Source organism: Euprymna scolopes, chromosome 15 (genome assembly GCF_053919585.1).
Source record: "Euprymna scolopes isolate OS-2025 chromosome 15, ASM5391958v1, whole genome shotgun sequence".
In the NCBI taxonomy this organism is placed as follows: domain Eukaryota; kingdom Metazoa; phylum Mollusca; class Cephalopoda; order Sepiida; family Sepiolidae; genus Euprymna; species Euprymna scolopes.
This window is the reverse complement of record NC_136496.1, coordinates 65,496,363-65,520,993: the sequence shown is the minus strand read 5'-3', so window position 1 is coordinate 65,520,993 and position 24,631 is coordinate 65,496,363. Positions and strand designations below refer to the sequence as shown.

Sequence of the window (24,631 nt, the reverse complement as noted above, 5' to 3'; positions counted from 1 at the left end):
GTGTATATGTATATGTGTGTATATCTATGTGTGTATGTATGTTTATGTACATGTGTATGTATATGTGTGTATATCTATGTGTGTATGTATGTTTATGTACATGTGTATGTATATGTGTGTATATCTATGTGTATATGTATGTATATATGTACGTGTATATATGTTTGTGTGTGTATGTATGTATGCTTATATATGCGTGTGTATGTGTATTTATGCATGTGTGTATGTATGTAGATGTGTGTATGCGTATGTATGCATATATATGTGCATGTATGTATATGCGTATGAGTGCATATTTATGTACGTGTATGTATATGTAGGTAAGTGTATGTATATATGTGTGCATATGTGTACGTATGTGTATATGTATGTATATGTGTGTATGTATTTGTATATGTGTGTGTATGTATATCTGTATGTATGCATGTGTGTCTATACGTATGTATGTGTATTATTCATTGTGTATGTATATATGTGTGTATGTCTACAGATATGTATGTGTGTATGTGTATATATGTATATTTGCGTTTTTATATATATATATATATATATATATATATATATATATATATATGTATATGTGTGTGCATGCCAATGACCGTCTTGTGTATGTTTATGTATGTATTAGTATGTGTATGTATGCGTATATGTAATGTGTATGCATGTATGCATATATGTGGGTTATGTGTATGTGTATATATGTATGTATACGTGCATGTATATATATGTATGTATACCAGTGACCGTCTTCAGTGTCATGTCTGCTTGTGTGTGTGAATTTTGCCGGCAGGACTAAAGTCATTTTCGGCTCATGGACTTTCAGTACCTGAGGGAGTGACACTCGTCTGACAAGACGTTGCAATCATCATATATATATATATATATATATCTATAAAAGTGAACGTGTCTGTGTGTCTGTGTACATTTCCCTACACAGTAACTCTTTCAATTTTAAGTCTACAGACTCGAAATTTGATATACCGGGTACTGAGATTTGGGAAAATCTATGTGATCGGTTTTCGTCCAGAAATTTGGCTGTTAATGGGTTAAAGTTCAACGATTTGACCTTTGAGAGCTCTACCAAACTTCTCCGACAATGTTGGGTCTAAACACTTAAAATTTTAGATATAAGTTCCTTGGACATGGATCTAACTTAATAACTTGATTTGAACCCAAAACAATAAATTTTAAGGGGTCATAATAGGGGGAAAATTTAAACAAATTGACCGTTTTTTGTGTGTTTTTTTTTACTCAGCATACACCTCCAAACACCCGGGCAACGCCAGGAACCCATGCGAGTATATCTATAAAAGTGAACGTGTCTGTGTGTGTGTCTGTGTGTGTGTCTGTGTACATTTCCCTATGCAATAACTCTGTCAATTTTTAGTCTACAAACTCGAAATTTGATATACAGCGTACTGAGATTTGGGAAAATCGATGTGATCAGTTTTTGGCCAGAAATTTGTCGATTAAGGGGTCAAAGTTCAGCGATTGGACCTTTGAGAACTCTACCAAAATCCTCCGACAATTTTGGGTCTACACACTTGAAATTTTAGATATAGGTTCCTTGGACATTACTTAATAACTTGATTTGAGCCCAGGGGTCAAAGTTAAAAAAATTGACCATTTTTTTTTTTTTGCTCAACATACACCTCCCAGGCAACGCCGGGCTGAAATGCTAGTATATCTATCTATCTATCTATATATCTATAAAAGTGAACGTGTCTGTCTGTCTGCACATTTCGTTACGCAATAACTCTGTCAATTTTTAGTCTACAGACTCGAAATTTGCTATACAGGGTACATCGATTTAGGAAAATCGATGTGATCGGTTTTCGGCCAGAAATTTGGCTTTTAAGGGGTTAAAGTTCAACGATTTGACCTTTGAGAACTCTATCAAACTCCTCTGACAATTTTCGGTCTAAACACTTGAAATTTTAGATATAGGTTTCTTGGACATGAATCTAACTTAACTTGATTTGAGCCCAAAGCAATAAATCTTAATGGGTCATCATAGGGATCAAATTTTAAAAAATTGACCTTTTTTTTTTTTTAAATTAGAATCTTTTTTTCTTCTTTTGTAGGAGACGCAAAGGAGATGGATCAACGGTGTAAATATGTTGGCCTCTGTGGTTTATACGTGCTCTATTGCCAAATATTTCGCGTCATTGACAAAAAATTGTTCAAGGCAATTTGGGATGTCTACAAGAAGGCCCCAGCTGTCCACTTGATTGGTAATGTTGTATGGATTCCCAGTGATTTCCTTTTGTCCAATATTCCGGACACTGCTCAGGCCATTGACAAGAAGGCCTTATTGGCTGTCAGAACTCATTCAACAGCATGGTTGCAGCAAAAGAACCAGGCACTTATCAGGTAGATAGATATTGTTTTTGTTAATTTTATTTAGTCAAGGACCTCCCCTCCTTCCTCCATCCATCATCATCTTGTTTATTTTAAAGAGTTGGAGGTTGACTTCCTCTTTAATTTTTTATTTTTTAATATATAATATATATATATATATATATATATATATATATATATATATATATATATATATATATAAACTTTCAAACCTAAACAGTTCATTTAGTATATTATACATACACAAGAAATATTTATTAATCCATTAAATATTCAAACAAGGAATTATAATAATGAAAAATCCTTAACTCATGAATTTTCAAAGCTGACTCTTTTCATCAGAGAATGAAGATCAGTAAAAAATGTATTACTAGTTAACATAAATTTGAAAATATTAAAAAAACCCAAACATTTTTTTGCTTTCTGGGAAGAATTTTCTAATGGCAAAAAATTTAATTATAAATTGATTCCTAGAGACTTCTTGAATGTTGGATATTTTCATGATAACGCAATTTATTATCAACTAATGTTTTGGACTTCATTCTAATCCATTCATACCTTGGATTTCAAATTCTTCTTTCTAGACCTTATGGAGTACAACTTCATTGATAATGTATTTATTTTTTACATTTGTTATCCTCATCTTCATGGTTGTCACTTCTACCCACTGCGCCATGGGTCTAGCAGTGGATAAAGGCGTTGAGTCTCTATGGTTCCAGGTGAGCATTATCTGAAGATAGCAGTTTCAATCCCACCCAAAACAGGCCAGAGGATTAGTTGGCCAAAATGTGGTGAGACAACAACAACTATGGAAGGCAGTAATTACTGAGGATACAGTTACAAGATTCAATATTCTTATCCCATTGTGGCTAACAACTTGAAGAAGACCAAAGGATTCCAAAAAATAAAAATAATTTGCAACTTCATTGTTTGATCTTTTACTTTGACACTTCAATTCTCTTGAAGATGCCTTTTAATTCACAAAAAAGTTTTTTTTTTATATATAGTTACTAGCAGGCTGCCTGGTATTGCCCGGTCATAAAATATGCTTAAATATGATATTTTAATTTATGCAGATTTTGTATTTATAGAGTCAATTCTCTCTTGATTATATGATACCAAATACATAGTAGTGATTTCAAAAGTAAAAAAATAAAATAATTTGACGAGTATAATCAGCTAGAATCAAAACCAAATCATAAAGCTCTCCAGCCTTATTTATGACCCTCTAATCTATGCCCATATGTACATAAAAAGTTAAAAAAAATAATGCTGTTTAACCTATAAATATATTTGCGCATGTGTAGAAGAGCATTTTAAATTTTCTTATGCCTACCAAATTCCAATTTTCTAAAATTCTGACTCCTTAGCAGCTATTTTTACTAGCTAAAAAACAATTTGAATTTCTTCTACGAGTCCAAATCTCCTATATATCAAGTTTCAAGTCTGTAGATCAAAAATTGACAGAGGAGTATGGTAGAGACCGTTCTTAACACAGACAGACAAGTTCACTGTTATATATATATATGTAGAGATTTACATACAATAAGGAGGTTTAACTTTTCTTTTTGTGACTTATTTATGAAAACGATCTTATTTTATACAAGTTTTTTTATTAACAAAGATCATTCGTATTAAACACATTTATATTTGCATATATTTCTGTTTTACTTGCTAGTGTCATGAGGGCAGAGTTAGACACAGTCGATTTTTAATGTGAGGAAAAAATTCAGCTCCATAAAAAGGGGCATTCTAGATTGGAATAGAAATGAACATTACCTCAATCTAGAAGAATTTCTTCTTCACTGACTCTGCAAAGAAAAGATGAAACATAGTACCAGGTCAGATAGTACACTTTGATCATAACCAAAATGTCAGTTTTCACTTTATAGCAGTCGTGTTTTCTCATTGTAAGCCAGTGATTGAATTTGTTGAGAATTATAACAGAAAAAACGCATTATTTGTGTGTATATTTGTTTTACACATTTTATTTTCTTTAAATTTGCTTACAATGATATTTTGTTCAAGTCTTTAACAAATAGTTATTTAGACAAACCTTGTTGAAATGGTTGCACTTTTATCATTATTCCAAGCAGTGTAATTTTTCTTTATAAACTTAAAGGAAACATCCAAAAATTTGTAATAAATGGATTGATTTATATTTAATCTTTTTTAAATAAAAACCTCAAAAAAGAGATTGATTTTACTTTTTATATCAAGATATGTAAAGTAAAATTAGTCTCTTTGTTTTTAATAGCTTTTTTTCCACAAAATCATTATTTGATTGTTGTTCATCATTTGTTTCTTGTGTATTGTAGCAGCATGTTGTTAAGAAGAATAAAATGTAATTTGATTTAATTTCTTCAAAAAAATACTTTGCCCTGGTTAGAATTATTTTCAAATGACCACCATCTTAAAAATGGGACGCAACTCTATATTCTCCCATACATATATTTTCCTTCGATCAAAGCAAGAAAAAATATTTTGAAAAGAAAACAAAAGTGGCACAGTTTTCAAAAGAAAAATGGTTATTTCGCATATTTACTGATCCAAACGAGTTCAGGTTTTGAAAGTCCTCAGAAGTAAACAGTGTTCCTTAATTTCAAGACCCTGCCAAATTGTGTTCGTTCATTTAATCTAAAAACCTGCTAATCTAACATTTCTTTACTTAATCTACAATCCTTGCCACTATATTATGTTGTTTTACTCAATCTAATTTATCATATGTGAAAAATTAATATTTTTTTTACTGTTTTAACATTTATTTTCTTTTCCATTTAATTAAACATATATTCAATTTCATATCCATTGATTTAATTTATTTTACTTTATTATGTTTCAAAAATATTTTCCTTTCAATATTAATTATTTCTGTAAGAATCCGTTTTACGGTTATTCTTATGTTTTGACCTACATTTTTAAGGCAGGGTGGTGGTGGTGTTTTCAAATTAAGTGACACTATTTACTTTGGAGAACTTTCAAAGTTGGAACTTGTTTGGATTGGTAAATATGCGAAATCGCCAGAAAAGCAATACAATTTGTGGGCAAAATTAGATACGGCTAATGATAAGTGAAAAATATAAATTGTTTTATACATTGTAAGTTTCCCTGCTCAGTTTGGGGAAAGTGAGTCGAGTGCAATTCAATCTTTTTTGATACTTGTAATCATTAAGAACACAAGAAAAGCAGTGAAATTATTGTTTGTTTGAGAGAAGATAATCAGTTTAAGACAATGGAGATGAATGAGAACTCGGATGTGGATGTAAATGGCAAAGCTATTGAAGTTGTTGAGAAAGTTTTGTTACGTTGATGGTGCACAGAGTGAAGCGGATGCTAGTGTGATTGCAAGGATTGTATGGAATAAGTTCACAAAACTTTTGCCATTACTAACCTGCAGAGTGTTACTATTGTTAACCAAGAGAAGAGTCTATCAGGTATTTGTACGCAGTCTGATGATGTATGGAAGTGAAACCTGATTAGTGAGAGTTGAGGACATGTGTTACATGGAGAGAAATAATATGAGAATTATATAATAGACATGTAATGTGAGTTTTAAAGATAGGCTTTGTGCTGATAACCTCAAAGGTAGACCAAATCTGGCCAGTGTGCATAGATGTGTGAAGTGCAAAACAGTAGATGTAGAAAAGTTGAGGTAACAGGTCCACTTCAGCAGGAATACCATGAAAAACATGAAAGGAAGTGATAAATATAAACTTGAGGGAAAGAGGGATGAATAAAGACCTGGCTAGAGATAGATTAGTTTAAAAGTCAATTTCTTAAAGCCATCAAGCACATGCCAACATATAAAACAGACATTAAAATGAATATGATAAAAAGAGAATAAGTATTGTTCTCCAAATTACATGAGTCAGTGTGTGTGTGTGTGTGTGCATTTATATGAAGATAGGTGTGTTTATATATGTGTACAGAATTCACTCCTAAACTAATTATCATGAATTTTGGAACACCGCTGCTATGACTAAAGGACCCAAATGTGGGCTATATTTAATTTAATTTAGTTTTCTAAAACAGCTCTTGATAAAAATTAAAATACCTCCAATTTTTGTAAAATTTTAATAAATAGGTTTCGTTCAAAATCTCTATATTAACCTATTAGGTCCCACCGTCCTATGAATAGGATATTAAATAATTTCTTTTTAAAATCTATAAGATAATATATAAAAATACTGCTTGCTGCATAATTACTCTGAAGAAAGGATACAATTTATCTATGTTCATCAATTTCTTCTCAAAAGTTGTTGAAACTCTATTAAAAATTGTTGTTAAACTTGCTAAAATTCTATTTGTTTAATGATGCATGAACTTATATAAATGAGTCGTGCAATAGTAAGCAACTAACTTATTGTCTAAAATGCATTGTAACTCTTTCTGGGAACTGTTTTGCTCCTTACTATAATGTGTAGATTTTATTTTAAATGTATCGCCTCTTGATTTCTAAAATATGTCACATGTACCTAGTGTCCTATTTATAGGAGAGTCAGTATTTTATTTAATAAATAACTTTTTCCTTTCAACCCATTTGTAGGCATCACACATAGTTTCAACTGAATCATAACAAATTTAGATACCCTGGACTTAATGGGTTAAAACAATAATATCATAGTACACATATTTTGAAGTTTTACCTGTAAATCAAGAGTTATCGAATAATTGCAATAATTTCTATTTTATAAATTCTATAGATTTCCCCTGTAAGATATCCTCTGTATCCTGAAGACTTACAGAAGTCGGAAACTTGGAAATGAATAAATCATGACTATTGGATGTTTCTTTTCAGTTTTTATCCCAATAATCACAAAAAATTGTTGGTTCTTCTCTAAAATGTCCCCTATATTAAAAAAACAAAAGAAAAGAAAAGTGTGTATGATGTACATAACCATGACAAAACGAAAATACCATCTTTCAAAAATCATGTAAATTGATCAAATAGTTTGTTTTTTTTTAAAGAAAATCATTTTTAAGCGATTAAGAGAATTTGTAGAGATTGGGGTTACCAATCTTGTTGTGGTGGATATAAAATGCATGTACAAAACTCTGACCTCTAAATGAGTCCACAAAAGTACCAAGTACACATATATAAAAAGATTTTACGAACAATGTAAAAACAACATGAGAGGGTGTGCACAGTCGTACACATATGAGCATGCTTTAACTTGAAATGTTCGTTGGGTGTAAATGCATGCGAACAGGTAAAGTTACTGAATAGTTTGTAAAAATTGTTGTAGACATTTCGTTTGATTGTTCATGACAGACCAATATTGTTTATGGAGAATTAAGTTGTCTTACTTCAGTCTACTTGTTTTCTCTTGAGGTGCATCCTTTTGGAGTGGTGCGAGATTGCGTGCGACCAACTTTGCATCAAGGTGAAAAAGAGAAATAGGGAAGAAACAGAAGTGGATAGATAGAGAGGTCAAAGGAAATGACCTAGAGGTCATGTCACTGTCAAATCACAGGATAATATTGTTCTGTGCATGTGTTAGTGCTGGCAAAACACTGTTATAGCATCCATAACAGCTCACTATAAATTCGTAGATATTACAACATAAATCTAGTAGGTATGAATTATTGTTGAATTATATCCCTTTGTTTCTTGAGATCTTTTCAAAATGGCAGGCAAGACAGTCATTCACCCTATATTCATAAAATTTAATTTTCTTGTTTAAAAATGAACCTATCTGATCATTTTACATAATTTTTGGAATATGATATTTTCATTTTGTCATGAGTGCATGCATTATAGAGATTTTTCCTCATTTGTCTTTTTTTTTAATATTAAAAGAATTCTGAACCAAAATGTTAGATCGTTGGAAAAGTTGATAAGGAAAAAATGAAACTGTTATATTTTTGTTTCTTTCATCAACGTTTGTCTAAAATTTTTATATATTTTTTTTAATGTTTACTTTCAGATTTTATTTTTATTAATGATTATTTTTAAATGAATTGTTTATAAATATTTTGATATTGCACTTCAGTTTAAAATGTATTAAAATTCTGAATTTTGTTTTTAAAAAAAAATGAAACCCCTTTTTTTTTCTTAAAAAATAACAGCATGGATTTCATTTTTTCTGCTCCAAACTTTACCAACATCAAATATGTTACATTGTTGTCTTGTCTTCTCCTTTATCAACCATCTTTATTTCCTATCTCTAATAGACAATTGCATAGGAAATGTAATTGCCACAAAAAGAAGTTACATTTCCAAGTTTGTTTTTATTGTTTATCTGAACAAAAAAAAATATTGCATTACTTGTGATAGTGATTGTAGAGCTGGAAGGTATAAGTCCAACTCTGAGTATTCTAAACATTCCACTTTCAACTCCTAGAATTCCATAATATCCACTCCTGGCTCCTTGTTTTAAAATCTTTCAATACTCAGACCATATGTTGATTCTTCAGTGATAAAATTGTCCAATATCAACTCATGGTATTCTTACAAGTATGAGTCTAACTATTTCCAAAACTTCTGACTATGCAACCTTGATTGATTGTAGAACATTCCAAATTTGATTGTGGCCTATAAATTTTTTAAAGATCCAGAAAAATCAATTCTTGTAAAAAAACAAACAAACCTTTATTCTCTCTAATTTCTTCAAATTAAAGAATTTCTTAAGCTTTTTATTGGTTGTTTCTACATGGCTATGTTGCCTGGTAAAAGGTACATAATTACAAAATGATTTCTTATTATTATTCCTATATTCATGTCCTTTCAGTCCCACATGTTTGTCCCCTTTCATTCTACATGTTTGTCCCTTTTTCTTGCATTAGTTAACTCTTCATTCCCACGCCCATGTCCTCTTCATTTCTACGTCCGTATCATTTTATTCCCTCATCTGTGTTCTCTTCATTCCCTCATCCGTATCCTCTTCATTTCTATGTCCGTGACCTCTTCATTCCCTCATCTATGTCCTCTTTATTCCTGCATTCCTATTCTCTATATTTTCACATTCTTGGAACTTTTATAACTAGCATGTGGCATGGTTGAAAGACATTGGCATTGCTACTAACAGATTCCCAAAATAGTTTATATTTAAATTTTTTTTATGTCACTACATCTTATTGAGCATATCCCATAATTCCTTACTAAGTATATCCTAAACATTCTTGTTACTTTCCACAATTATTTATTATAGCACAAAACTCCTTCATCCATTATATGACATAGTTATCAATTATACCCTACAGTTCAATAATTCCCCAATTCCTGATTGATTATATCCCTAATTTCTATTTTTCTGTCCACTCTAATTTCAAATTTGATTTTTCCTCCACGTTTCCTTAGGAAGAGGTCAGTACATCACATTTTTTTGTTTGTTTTAAGCTTATTTTTATAGTTATTTTTTTAATCGTAACTTCAAACTCATTTATTCCATGTAAATTTTTAAATTATTTATTTTATTTTTTTCTTTCAATTTTTTATTTTGTGAATGTAATCAACTTGCCATTTTAAGAAATGTTTAAATATGTAAAAGTAAATGAAAAACTGCAGTTTTACACATTTTATTTTTCTGTATTACATTTGCTTGCTGCTTGTATACAAGTTTCTTTTTCTGTGTGTGTGTGTGTGTGTGTGTGTGTGTGTGTGTGTGTGTGTGTGTGTGTGTGTGTGTATATATATAGAGAGAGAGATTTAAATAAAATATGTGGAAATTTATTGAGACCTCTTTCGGCTATCATCTCTTCAGGAAAACTCGATAACAAGCAAAACAATATTATTGGCAAAATTAAAGAGCACTAAGAGGAATTTAGATGTGCCAAGAATTCCGAATTCCCTTTAGTGCTCTTTAATTTCGCCAATAATATTTTGCTTGCTATCGATTTTTTTTCTTGAAGAGATGAAGAGAGCTGAAAGAGCTTTTGAGAAATTTCTGTATATTTTATTTAAATCTCTATATAAGTTTTGTACCTCCAAACATTTATATATATATATATATATATATATATATATGGCTATGCATCATGACAATTAATTAAAAGCTGAAGATTAAGACATCTTAACAAGAAATAGAAATTCAAGAAACCTTGCTTAATTAGTGTTTTAACAAGTATGGATTAAATTTCATGTTAAAAATTCACAAAGCTTGGAAGTATCTGAATTTTCACAAATGGCTTCAACCTCATTTTACTTCTTTTCCATAAAAATAAATATACCCCCACGTTAGCTATCTTTACATCTTGCAGCTGTGTTCCAGAATTCATGATGATTGCTTAATTAATTTAGAAGTAAATCCTGTACATACAAATATATAAAGATAACACACACATACAAACACACACATATATATATATATATATATATACATATATATATATATATATATATATATAATTATTAAACATTCCAAAGTCACAGAAGTATTCATTTTTCCGATATGTTAACGACACATTCTGTTTATTTAATAACCAAACGGAAGCAAACACCTTTTTCTCCTTACTCAATGGAATGCATCCCGCGTTAAAGTTCACCTATGAGGGATAGTGCAATTCATCCATAGCTTCCCTTGATGTATTGGTAACAAAAACACCATCTAGTTACCATACATCTATAGATCGTAAACCAACATTTACGGGATTGTACACTTGTTGGGATTCATTTTGTCTTAAAAAACGTAAGATAAATCTAATTTAGACCCTAACACATCGTGCCCTTATGATTTGTTCCAAGTTAAAATTAGATGAGGAATTGGAAACAATTACGGATACTTTATCCAAAAACGGGTACCCACTAGATGTGATTAGGTCAGTTATTCAAAGGAAATTGGCTGAATGCTCTCGAATTTAAGAGGATATAGTGGCCAAATGTCCAATTTATCTTCGTTTGCCTTGGTTGGGTACAGTAAGTGAGAAATTTGCCAAACAAATAAGTTCAGCAGTTCATGGATGTTATTTTGCTGCCAATGTGCGTGTTGTGTTCTCTACGAGAACTTTATTACCATCTTCTCGAAAAGATGTTCAACCCCCCCCCCGCCCACCATAATAGTAACATTATTTACAATTTTGAATGTGGTTGCAGTGCCAACTACTTGGGTTGAACGACATTAAGATTAGATGGAAGAATCCAGCAACATGTACCTAGTAAAATTAGGAATGGAACCTACCAGGCAACGGATGTTGTTACTAACACATACGGGTCCTCAATTACTGATTATTTACTTAAAAACCCGTCTTGTGCAGCAAACTTTAGCACACACTCTTTTTCTATTCTGAGTCGTGCTCATTCACTATATCACCTTAAGATCTTGGAGACTATTCACATTCTACTTAGAAAACATTGAATAAAACGCAATTTTAATTGCTTTTTCATTATTTGTTTTAAAAATTCCCTTAATACAGCTTTGAGAAGTGAAGGTTGAAACCGGTCAGCTGGCTCCCCATTTCTCTTTCTTTCCTCTTCTGTTCCCCTTTTTGGAGAGAAGATTAAAGGAATATATATATATATATATATATATATATATATATATATATATATATATATATATATACACACAAATTTACTTTTAATCATGAATCATAAAAGTCTTCCCTTCCTAATTGCTATATATATATATATATATATATATATATATATATACAAATTTACTTTTAATCATGAATCATATAAGTCTTCCCTTCCTAATTTATATATATATATATATATATATATATATATCCAGACTTGAGATATTCAAAAGTAGAAACTAATGAACTCAACTAGGTTGTTAGATAGTGCTCGATAAAAAGAGAAAAATATAGCGAATAAATGTGTTTAATAATAATAATAATAATAATAATAATAATATATATATATATATCGATTTTACTTCAATATAAAGTTTCAGAAATCAAAAACCCCTTTTCTGGGGCTAATACTTGATTTCTGAATGAGATACATAGATATCTGAGTGTTCCATCTAGTTTCTACTTTAACCTTGAAATATTGAGTTTGTGAAGAATACTCATTTTCTTGTCTCCAATTGACAAGTTAATCATGTTATAGTATATCTTTCTTGTTATCGCTTGGTCTTATCGGATTCCAGGCCAAAAATTATCTAGTCTAATAGAATATCCCGCTAAGTGTTTTTATTTGAGATAACATCACTAGGAGAAGGTGCACCATTCCTCATATGAGCCAGTGTATATCCGTGTTGAGGGGATCTTATTTGGTTTCAAATATGTTATTTTGAATATTTGGTTAGGACTTATGTGTAGAGTAGAGTAGCCACATATCAGGTTGTTTTCATAAACCCTTGTATAGAGAGACCGAAGACACCTGAGGATAGTATCTAGTATGCAATTTAAACTGTGAATTGATAAAGAAATCATTCACCAATCTATATACCTGTCGTGCTCATTTTCAAATAAGGCAGCTTGAATTCGCAATTTAAAGAAATTGAGAAATTCAATGGATCTGTAATGCCGAGGTCCATATATTGAAACTATACTGCACTACCTACTATTCTCCTTGGTAAGTCATATATATATATATATATATATATATATATATATATATATATATATATAAGATCAAATCTGTGCAAACATGATGGCTATTTTACGTTAATTAGTTCTAGTCTCATCTGTGACTGCATTTTTGTTGTTTTAATTTCATAATTAGTTTAAGAATAACACTCCTGTTATTGTTGTAATAATTATGCATGTAAATATCTGCTGCACTTGTCTTTTATTTTTATGCAGCTTTTTTAAGACTTTGTTTTGTTTATGTGCATGTTTTCTGTTGTTTGTTATTTTAAGCACAAACTTTCTGTTTTTGTTTCAATTTTATTTTGTGATTTGATTTTTGTCCAGAATTCCTTTTTATATTACAAACTAAAAATAAAGAAAAATCTGCATGATGGATGTACCCGTGATGAAGTGAAAATATATTCTAAAAATCATGTAAATCGATCAAGTAGTTTTAGTTTTATAAAGAAAAATTGTAAGCGATTAATGGGAATTTGTAGGCATTACAACATAAATCTAATATGAAATATTGTTGAGTTATCTGTCCTCTATTTTTTTTTTTTTTTTTTTTTTTTTGAAATATGAGATATTTTTCCAAGTGGTGACCAAGGCAGTCACTTCTCACATACTCATAAAAATTGATTTTCTTATTTAAAAATAAAACTTCTCAATTAATACATATGTTTTTTGGAATATGATATTTTCGTTTTGTCATGGGTGCATACCTCATATAGATTTTTTCTTTATTTTTCTTTTCTTTTATAATAAAGGAGTTCTGGACAAGGATCCGTGATTTTCTTTCTTGCTTTTCTAACTTATCATATTGTCTTGTTTTTGTCTTGTGAACATATTTCCCAATTGGTTTTAATTTGGTGAAATTGTAACTCTGTATTTTTACCTTCATGTCAACGTTTGATACAAAGTCAGCTGAAGAAAGAAGAATAAAATTCATGAGTTGAATCGGTAAAAAAATTACAGATCAATAGCAGTAATGACCAAAAATCACATTCTGATTTAACCAGCTATTTTGTTTTTTTTACAATCGCATTTAAAGTCAGCATATAATGGAGTAACACTTACCAAGTCATTCCTTTGCTTTCTTCTCATTTTAGAAAAACAATTTTTCTCATTAGAAAGCAATGCTTTATTAACACATAGAATTCAAATTTTTCCCTTGTTTGGAAAATTTGCATCATTAGCTTCATTTAACTGTACCTATTTACTATGCCTCCCCACGGGACAGAGTTAGACACCAGGGTCGTTTTTTAACGTGGAGAAAAGGTAAAAAAATAAAAATTGTCTCAGTCGTGAAGGATTTCTCCTCCACCGAAAGAGAACAAGAAATGGAAGTGCAGCATCGGAAGAACAGATGGTGTTTATTTGCTCCCCCACTGAGCAAATTAGGCACAAGGCCGTTTTTAATGTGAGGTAAAAACCAGCTCCCCTAAAAGTAGGCAAAAAGGGGGCACTCTGGTTACCAAAAATAATAATTGTCCCAGTATAGAGGGTTTCCCCTCCATTGACTGGTACAAATTATCTTAAGTGCAGCATCTGCCGGAACAGATGGTATTTATTTGCTCCCCCACTGAGCAAATTAGGCACAAGGCCGTTTTTAATGTGAGGTAAAAACCAGCTCCCCTAAAAGGGGTCACTCTGGTTACCAAAAATAATAATTGTCCCAGTATAGAGGGTTTCCCCTCCATTGACTGGTACAAATTATCTTAAGTGCAGTATCTGCCGGAACAGATACTACACTTTGATCTTGACCAAAAGGCCAAGTGTTTAAAAACTAACAATCCAATTGGGATCAAATTTTGACACATGTCATTTGAAAGGTAGTAACTTTATAAAACCATGTTTTTTTTGGGTTTTTTTTTATTTTATTAATGGTGCCATTCATATGTCAGGCCCAGGACTTATTGATTAATATAAACCATTTGGGAAATATGTATTTCGATGTATTATTCAGTTTGCATGGTTTTATTTTAAAAAAAAATTTTTTTTTTTTTTTTGGTGCATCATTATTTTTTGCCAATGAAAAAATATCTTTTGGATGCTACTCTTTAAAGAATAATGTCAAATTGCATGAAATCATTTTTTTTTTATCGTGGGAAATAACTGGACAAAAAATAGAAAACTCCCTTCAGATATTATTTCTATTTTTTGTTTTTACTTAGCAAATATTTGCATTCATTTTTGTACAGCATGTTGTTTTGCATTAAATGTGTGTTTTTTATTTCTTTTCTTTACATCAGTGTTCCACAAAAATGATTCAGTATTAACATATGAAATCAGTTCATCACATTCTGTGTTTTAAAATTAACATGGCTGACTTTAAATCTCCCTTTAAAAATGTTCTTACTAAAGTCTGCAACAAGGAAAATATTTAATAATAATAAATGTACTAACTAATTATTGATATAACTGATTTTACTTTGATTTTTATACTGTTTCCCATAATTTACATTTCATTAGTTTCAAATTTGTATGCACATAACTAATGAATTGAAAGTTCCTATTGTGATTTTGGATCAAAAAAGATTGGCAAAGATCAAGATCTTTGATACTCTCTCTTCTGACTTTGAGTGCATGATACAGTGGGGTAAAAAATGGCTAGTTATCTTTAATGCATTCAAAACCAAACTTCTATCTCTTCACCACCTGTGCTCTGGTCCTCATTTGACCCCAATTGAAATAAATGGCTCTCGTCTTGACAAAGCACCCTGCTTTGACCAGCTTCTGGAACTGACCTACACTTCTGACTTAAAATGGAATACTTTGATTAGATCCATTGCTGAGATTGCTGGATGGGTCATTCTACTGCCCCTGAAGGTATCTCACTCTTGTGCAATCCTCTCTCTATACAAGAGCCAAATATACAAGTTGAAGCACTGTTTCCATATCTGGGGAGGCTAAGAGTGCCCCTTTTGGCATTGAAATCTAGTGGGAAAAGACCTTTCCTCCCCTTACTTCCTTTTCCTCACAGAACAGCTGATGCGAGTCTATCTCTGCTCTATTGTTATTTTCATGGTAGGTACTCAATTGAGCTATTCATGGCCTCTTCCTGCAAAACATTTGCAACAAACACCCATCAAGCTACAACAACTGTCATCAATTTCTCTTACTTTCTATCTATACCTAAAACTAAACAAAAATTCCATGAGCAAAGCTTTTTTCGTAGAACTACCAGTCTCTGAAACACAATACCATGCGGCTGTTTCCTAGCTAACTATAACATGATTGTTTTCAAGTCGAATGTAAACAAGTTCTTGTTAAGCTGTCCTCTTAAATAAGCAAATTCCACAATTACCGATCATCACTGTGTTGTATCATTGTCCACCTGACACTCATTAACCCTTGTCGCTTTTGATAAGCAAATAACCCAACCCCCTCGTAAAAATATTAAAAAAGGTACCCTAAAAGAATACATTTTAGTTTAACACTGATTTTTTACTTTTTACTTATGATGTTATAATTATGATAGTGAAAAAAATTCAGTATTTAAAAAATATTTAATTTTATTTAATTTTCGAAGATAGATTCATTCATCAGAATTTCAAATAAAGATCCTGTAAAATATTTTTTTTATCTTCTTTTACGTTTTGTGTATTTTCAATTCATCTGGTGTTGAAGCAAAAAAAGAATAAAAAGTTTTACTAGCGAAGAACATAGCATACAGCCGCGCCAAGTGAATAAGAAATTCTCTGTTCAATTTTAAGCTCAATGAAAGCTACTGTATTAGTTCAAATCTTCCTTCAGATTTATTATATTCAGTTACAAAATAATACCATTAGCAAAGAAAGATATGAAACAACAGTTTCTCTCCCCGCCCCTTCTTTTAGGAAAACATTGATTTGTTTTCAATTAATAGTGTTCAATAAGTAATGTGTTTTGCCTTTATATTTAAAAACGGTTGGTATACTGTAGAAAATATACAACTAAAAAAATACTTTATGCTTAATTTTATATGGATGGATAGATGCAGCACTAACCCATAAACGCATTTAATTGGCTTCCTCTGAAAAAGGAAGTTTCATGGGAGTATGTAATTTACAAGAGATCCCCAGTCGCATGTATATCCCTGTTAGGGGAGATGACAACATTAGGTTTTTTGCAACTCCTGCAGGGAGGTGTCGACATCCCCCTACATACAGCACCTGGTATTCCTAGAATTAGTCACTCGTCTGGTATTTTCACACTGGTCACTCATCTGGTATTGACCACACTTAATGTTGCTTAACTCTGGTGATCTAGCAAAAACCAGTGTGTCAATGTGATTATGCTGTATAATTTTTTGGCACATTAATTTGTTTTAGTAAAATATCAACAAGTGATTTAATACTATTTTTTTTTTGTCTGCGTACAATTATTTGGACAGGTATCTGCTGCTATGTTACTTCTAGGATTTGTAAATTTTTGAGATGAGGATTGATAATCTGGATTATTCAAACTACTGTTCTCACCTTGAATGTTATTTGCACAACGTTTTGACTGATGTAACATCTGATCTTTAGGTGTATCTTGTCAAAATCAGGAATCTGCATGGAATTTTTAACTCAACCCTTGATTTAATGATTTCACCACGTGGAAAGCATGTTTTTATTCTATCAGCCATTGTATTTTGCATTGTATTCTTTGGATTGAGATGATGCTACTCCAGTGGATTAAATAAAGACGTCCATTCAAAATTCTGTGCAAATTTTCGAGTTCGACTAGATACACCTAAAGAAGGTTAGAGGTTATATTGGCTGAAACGTTGTGTGAATGATGCTCAAGATGTCTGAATAATCCAAATAAGACATATGTCAATTATAATACTTATAATTTGTTGTAGACAAAATTCTGCTTTATTATGTTTCTTGGAGTAATGTTCTGGGAGTAATGTTTTCTAGGATTAATGTTCCCACTCTTACTTAAAAATTTCTTTTTAAGCACAAGTTTTTCTAAGAATACAAAATGATTATCTGTTGAGATCGGTGTATACCGATCTGTAAAGAAATAAGAACGTGTTCAATAGCTCCGACCTTAAATAATTGTAACCAAATACAAAAATATACAAGAAACATTAATTCATGCAAAGTAAAATAACATGAAAACATTTGTTGGTGTACACGAATATACACAAACAGGCGAAGATAACCTGCAAGTTTCATTGTAAGAATGCATGTACTGAATGTTTATAAAAGTTCATTAGTACTGTTGCATTTTATGAATAATTGATTGTTCTTGGTAAGACATTATGTTCCGTTGTTTTTGGTTGATATTAAAGCTTGTGAAGGATCAGATCACCTTATCTCATAAGTCAGTTGTTGCTCTCTGAGTGCATCTTTATAGAGTGTGCAAATTTTATGTGTGTACTGCTTGATACCAGGAGAGAGCGAGAAGAGAAGGGAAAATGGAAGGCTAGGTCAGATGTCAGAGGTTACAGGAAATGCGCACGTGTCAATTTGTCATGCCATGATGTCACATGCCTTATTACCTTATTCTGCGTGTGTGTACTACCATGCATAGCTTACTTTGTGTCTGTGTGTTCGAGCTAGACATAAAGTGTATTGAGCGCATTGTAATGATTCACTATAATATTCCCCTCCAGATAGCTGGAAGCTAAAAGGAAAGAAAAATGGAAAAGAGCATGCAGATGTATGTGGACCAAGAATATCAGAACAAAGAAAAAAAAAAAAATTTTTTTAAGTGGTGTCGAAGTCTGCGTATTTGTGTGGAAATACTACGTGATGACTACTTTGAGTTGTGCGTGTTGCAGGTGTAGGTATAGGATTTTATTTAATAACTTTATTCAGCATTATGTAATCCATAGATGTCTGATGTGTCATACAACAAAGCAAACCTTACCAATGAAATGTGTAACATGAACTTTAATTTTTCCAATTCCACCATTCTTTTGCATAATTGCGTATGCTGCCTACACTTTATATCCATTCATATCAAGTTGGATCATGTGCATATGGAAACAAATAAATCTGAAAGTGGGCCCATTTCTCGCACAGTAAAGTCAAAGCAACCTATTTCAAGTTTAATTCAACTTTGTGCAATAGCTATATGATCTTTTTTATATACTGTTTATCTATATATAATATTAGTCACACATTTAACTAATTTGCATATTGGTTTTGAAAATCAACATTTTATTAATTAACTATTATTTGTTATTGCTTTGAAATTCAGTGATTGTTTTGATTTTCATATAATAAATAGTTCTGTTTCATAATATTGTTTTACTTCCTTGACAAATATTTAACGTTGATGTTCAAATTTTCCTTGAATATCTATTTACACTGTGTACACATTATTTAATATGACATTCATTCATTTAGTATGAATCAGATGATTCTATTGTTGGCATTTGTTTCTCTGATATCTTTCTAGTTAGATTTCTTTCTAGAGAGACTTTGGGGACTTACAAGAGGGACCATATGAAGGTTGCCAATATCCTAAGTAAAAGTGTTTCTGTGAAATGAACTGGATTTGAACTTTGCACATTCAGGTCTTCAGGCCATATCATTAACCACTTAATCACTATCAATTCCCATTTATTATCACAGTATGATAACAGTGCTAGATTTTTATATTGATTAAGAGTATAAAATCTAGCTCATCAGATAACTCAAATTCCCATAAAAGAAGCATAGTCATATATATTTTTTTTAAAGTTTTTTTTTACATTTTTTGTTACCAAATGCTACTTTTTATCCCCCCCTCCTCCTCAACTTTTGATTTATTCATCTTCAGAATATCTTAACAAATGCGTTTTGTTTTATTATTATCAGTCAATATACAGCGTAATCACATTGAGACATAGGTTCTCGTTAGATCACCAAAGTTAAGCAACATTAAACCTGGCCAGTACCAGATGGGTGATCATCTGGGAATACCAGGCACTGTATGTAGGAGTATGTTGATATTTCTGGCAGCTCCTGTATCCCATTTGGTTTTCAATTGTCTATTATGTATATTATATGAAACAAAACCCTGACCTGCAGCTTGATCAGACTGGTTTGGACAAGAAAGTAATGTTGACTCTACACAAATCAACTTCCCAGTGTGAGTCATCCATCATCCCTAGGATGATCAGATGGTCTTTGTTGTTCCGATGGATGGACCATTTTTTTTCATCAATCTATTCTAACTTTATATCCTCATTGTCACTATCGTTTACTATTATTTGACTGGGTTAGTGTTTAGGAGACATGGAGAAAATTGATTGTCATAAATAAATTCTTGCAGGAATGTTTGTGTAGTTTGTTTTTCATTTTGTTTAGTGTTTGCCTTATTGTTTTGATTATTTGAATTCCTCGAAATGTGTTCGCGTTGGTTCAATGATATTTGTTTTTCTGGATTATTTTTTTTCTCAGAGATCTTCAGGCTTACTACAACCAAGTTGGTACTTGGATGGTCAATATGGAATCTAGTATGAGCAGAGGCAACACTGTCATGCAGGATTTGAACAACAGGTGCAACTTATTCCTTCAGGTAAATTTCCAAATTTGATTAGCACTAAAATATGCTTGTACTGTATAGCGCTTTTTTTTTATTTTACTTTAATTAGTTCTTAGAGATCAAGGGGTTTCTTTGTGTGGCAAACAATCAATTTTTTTATAAGATATATAGATATCTGAGTGTTTATTTAAAATTTGTATCTACTTCACAAACATTGAGTAAGTAAAGCTGTGAAGAATAATAATTGTTTGTTTTTTTGTTTCCCAATGAACCAGTTTATTTTTTTGCAATCTTGGTTTTGCTGGATTCCTGAACCAAAATTTATCTTATCTGGTGGAGTATCCAACTTATTGTTGTTAATTGTAACATCATCACCAGAAGATGCACCATTTCTCTTATGAGCCAGTGTACAGACATTCCAAGGAGATTTTATTTGGGTGTACATCCTATCTGTGGGACTATGAATTCACTGATTGCAATCTCAGTCAAAGGGGTAGAACTCCCCTGAAAATGGGCCACCAGTAGTTTGTGAAGGAGTAATATCTTTCTAGAGTAATGTTTGCCAGAGTCGAGTTTTCTAACAGTGCTGTCTTCTAAAAGTAATGTTCTCACTCTCTCTATAAAATTTCCTTCTAACAGTAATGTTTTCCAAGAATATAAAACAATTATCCTATCTACAAGATTTCATCTGATAACTTAATTCAGCATTGAATAACACATAAGTGGTTGATTTGCCATAAAAAAAATAAAACCAAACCTTAGTTTTGCATCAAATTCTATATTATTTTGAATATTTGTTCAGGGTTTACTTGTATCCTCATCTCAGGTTGTTCTGACAAACCTCTGTATAGAGAAACTGAAGACACTTGAGCATGTCGTCTAGTAAGCATTCAAACTTTTTCCAGTAAAATCCATTAGATTCTCTGATGCTTACCTGATGTTCTCCACGTGTTTTTCTCTTAACTTGAACTTTTCAGGAAAAAAGAAACAACAGTTTAATTAAAAAAATATGTTTTATTATTTTTCTTTTCAACTATTAAGGTTTAAATGACTGATCTGTTTATGTGTGAGCTGCAATGCAGAAGCAGAATCATCATAATTATCAACAACACCACCAAAAAAAATAACAGTATTAATAAAAACATCAAAAAATAATAATAATAACTATAATAACAACACCAAAAAATAATAAAATTAACAGCAACACAAAAAATACCAATAATAACAACAATGATAGCAAGAAAAATAATAACAATAATAATAACAACACCAAAAAATAATAACAATAATGATAATTACACCAAAAAATAATAATAATAATAACAACTATAGTAACAACACCAAAAAATAATAACAATAATAATGAACCAAAAAATAACAATAATAACCACACTAAAGAATTATAACAGCAAAAAAAATAACAATAATAATAACAACACAAAAAAAATAATAACAATAATAATAATAACAACACTAAAAAAAAATAATAGCAATAATAATTTTTATTATCTTATTTTCCTTGGTCAGAGGTTTAAGGTTTTCTGACAGCCTACAATCTCAGTTCCCCAGCTGGATGGTCTTCAGGATTGATTCTCATTCAAATTCCACTGTCTAGGATTCGTGTTGTTATTTGCATCCAGTTTTTCCTGGAACATTCAATTTTCCTGCGGGCTTCCACCTCAAGATATCTCTACATTTTTTTATCCAACAATTGCTCTTCTCAATGTGGTCATACTCATATATCTGATTAATCATTAGGATTTCAAACTTTGGTATATTCAGTCTCATCAACAGACTATCCAAAGTGATATGCCAGGTCTGATTTAACCCAACATTCATTATCCATTTGACCATTGCTCTGTCATTATGCCAAAGACTAGGTGAGTGAAGATTGGATAGGGAGCACAGCATTCCTTTTCATACAGCATCATGTACCTAACACAGCTGAAATATACAATATATAAATCTGGTAGATTTAATTTTGTAATTAAATTATTTTTTAAATAGGTAATTATAATAATAATTAATAATAAACTATTAGAATGCCATATAATACAATTGAGTTTTATTCATAATTTTTTCAATTTCATTTTTGAAAATATACCTCCTCATCAGAATTTCAAATAAAGATGTAATAAAATACCTTTTTTTATTTAGATTCTTTGGACTACTATTTTCATCGTGAGTGTCATTTTCACAACGTTTTGGCCGATGTAACCTCCATCCTTCTTGTTGAACTTGGGTATTTGGACAGAATTAGGAACAGAGCCCTTTATTTACTTCATGGGGATAGCATGCTCTTGTTCCATCAACCATGACTTGATAGAGGTCTTAAGTAATATTGTATTTTTCGGTTACCCACACTGAGAATTGAACCTTGAATCTTCAAGAGAATATCACTTTTACAATTGATCTTTCTGAGTATTATAACCACTGCGCCACAGGGCCACAAAAAACAGTGGTGCAGTGGTTAGAATACTTGGAGGTTACATCGACCAAAACATTATGAAAATGACACTCAAGATAAGAACAGTTGTCCGAAGAATCCAAATAATACGAATAAGCAATTCTCATCTCAAAAATTCAGAAACCTCATTTTTATTTCATATTTATTTGTGGAGAAGGAGGGGTGCTTAGAATTCTTCTGATATTGAAGCAAATACTGGATAAAAAATTTAAAAGCGAAGAACATGATAGTGTTAAGTAAATTAGAAAACATTGTTTATATTGGTAGTTGGAATTATTTAAAAAAAAAAACAGTATTTTATTGTATCTTTAATGAAATTTTGACAAGAAAGAATATCTTCAAAAATTAAATTAAAAAAAAATTAACAAAAGTTAATTGCATTGTATGATGTTCTAATGGTTTATTATTTTTAATAATTAAAATCACCAATGTAAATAATACTTTTTAAAATGAGGATAATATTTCTTATTTTTAAATAGGATTTAAAAAATGTTTATTTTACGCTATGCATTTTTTATTTCAATAAATATTTGATTATAAATGAATAAAAAAAATTTAATTCAGTTCTCATGATCACAAGAAAAACACAGATATGAAGTTGTCTCATAGTTTATTAATACAGAGATGAATTTTCTACTGTTACTAACCAGCATAGCATTATCACTGTTGACCGAGAGCAGAGTTTATCTGGCATGTGTACACAGTGTAACGATGTAAAACCTGGCCTGTGAGGGTTGAGGATATGTGTTGCATTAAGAGAAATATTTGAATAGAATAGATCTCATGGATAGGGCTATGACAACAGCATATTCTTTTCATTGTTTTGACTCTCAAGTATGTATCCGTTGATATCTTACTTGCTTTTATTTAGAGTGATGTGGTTTTCAGTTGATTAACTGTATCTGTGTCGGATATATACTCAACAGTCAAAACAATGAAAAGAATATTCTGTTGTCATAGCCCTACTCATGACCTCAGTGGAAGATTAAATCTGAACAATATAGGTAAATGGAGCAGAACAGGAGAATTTGATGATTTTGCAACATTAAAAAAAATGGATGCAAGTTCTTGGGATAGTAGATGTAGAACAGTTAAGGTAGTAGGTTCAGTTTACAAGCAAAAGCCAAGGAAAATATGACAGGAAATGATATCAATGGATTTAAGAGAAAGAAAGATAAAGATCTGGTTGGTGATAGGTTTGTAAGTCAATTTCTTAAAGCCATCCAATGTCTGTCAACATATAAAACGTATGTGGTTATAGTCAGCTAACCTACTTCCTAACTTACAGTGTAGCGCGACCAGAAGCAGTGACAAGGCAAATAAGTTCCTTTGCTTTTTTTTTCTCACACCTATATATCCCTGTGCTTGTACTCTTTTTTATTACGTTTTTCTGATTGTTCTTTTTTTTTATTTAATAATTGTGGAAAAGTTTTTTCGGTCTTATTTTAATTAAGAATTATTGAAATTAGTTTTATATTTTTTTAAGAGTTATTGAAAACACTTTTTAAAATCTTTTACAACTATTTTGCTATTTTGGGGAATATTATGTATTGAATACATTTTTTATGATGCTTGAAATTTTGTTATTTTGATTTCAATAATTTTATTTTTATACTTACATAAACATATATTTATTATATAAATTTAAATAAAAATAATTATTTTTAAAATTAAAAAGAAAAACAACTTAGTTTTATAATTCCATAAATGCATATTTCTTATAAAATCTCAAATAAAATAAAAGCTTTTATTTTTTAATTTTGTTATTAAAAGTGCAAATCAAGACTAATTGTGTTATTTTTATCTGTATAATTTTGGTAATTTTTATTGTATACTTTTCAATAATGTCCTTTTCTTATATTTTATTTCAATAAATCGCTTCACAATAGA

General features: G+C 30.8%; 1 protein-coding gene across 4 annotated transcripts in view; it reads left to right on the top strand.

Annotated features, from left to right (window-relative positions):
- The window catches only part of LOC145293849 (WASH complex subunit 4-like), a 144,978-nt gene that overhangs the window by 32,713 nt on the left and 87,634 nt on the right, over positions 1 to 24,631 (top strand). For all 4 annotated transcript variants that reach the window (XM_080140540.1, XM_080140543.1, XM_080140539.1 and 1 more), the window contains exons 10-11: positions 2,085 to 2,373; positions 20,190 to 20,307. In XM_080140540.1, coding sequence (XP_079996666.1) covers positions 2,085 to 2,373; positions 20,190 to 20,307 — 407 coding nt within the window. The remainder of the gene's footprint in view (positions 1 to 2,084; positions 2,374 to 20,189; positions 20,308 to 24,631) is intronic.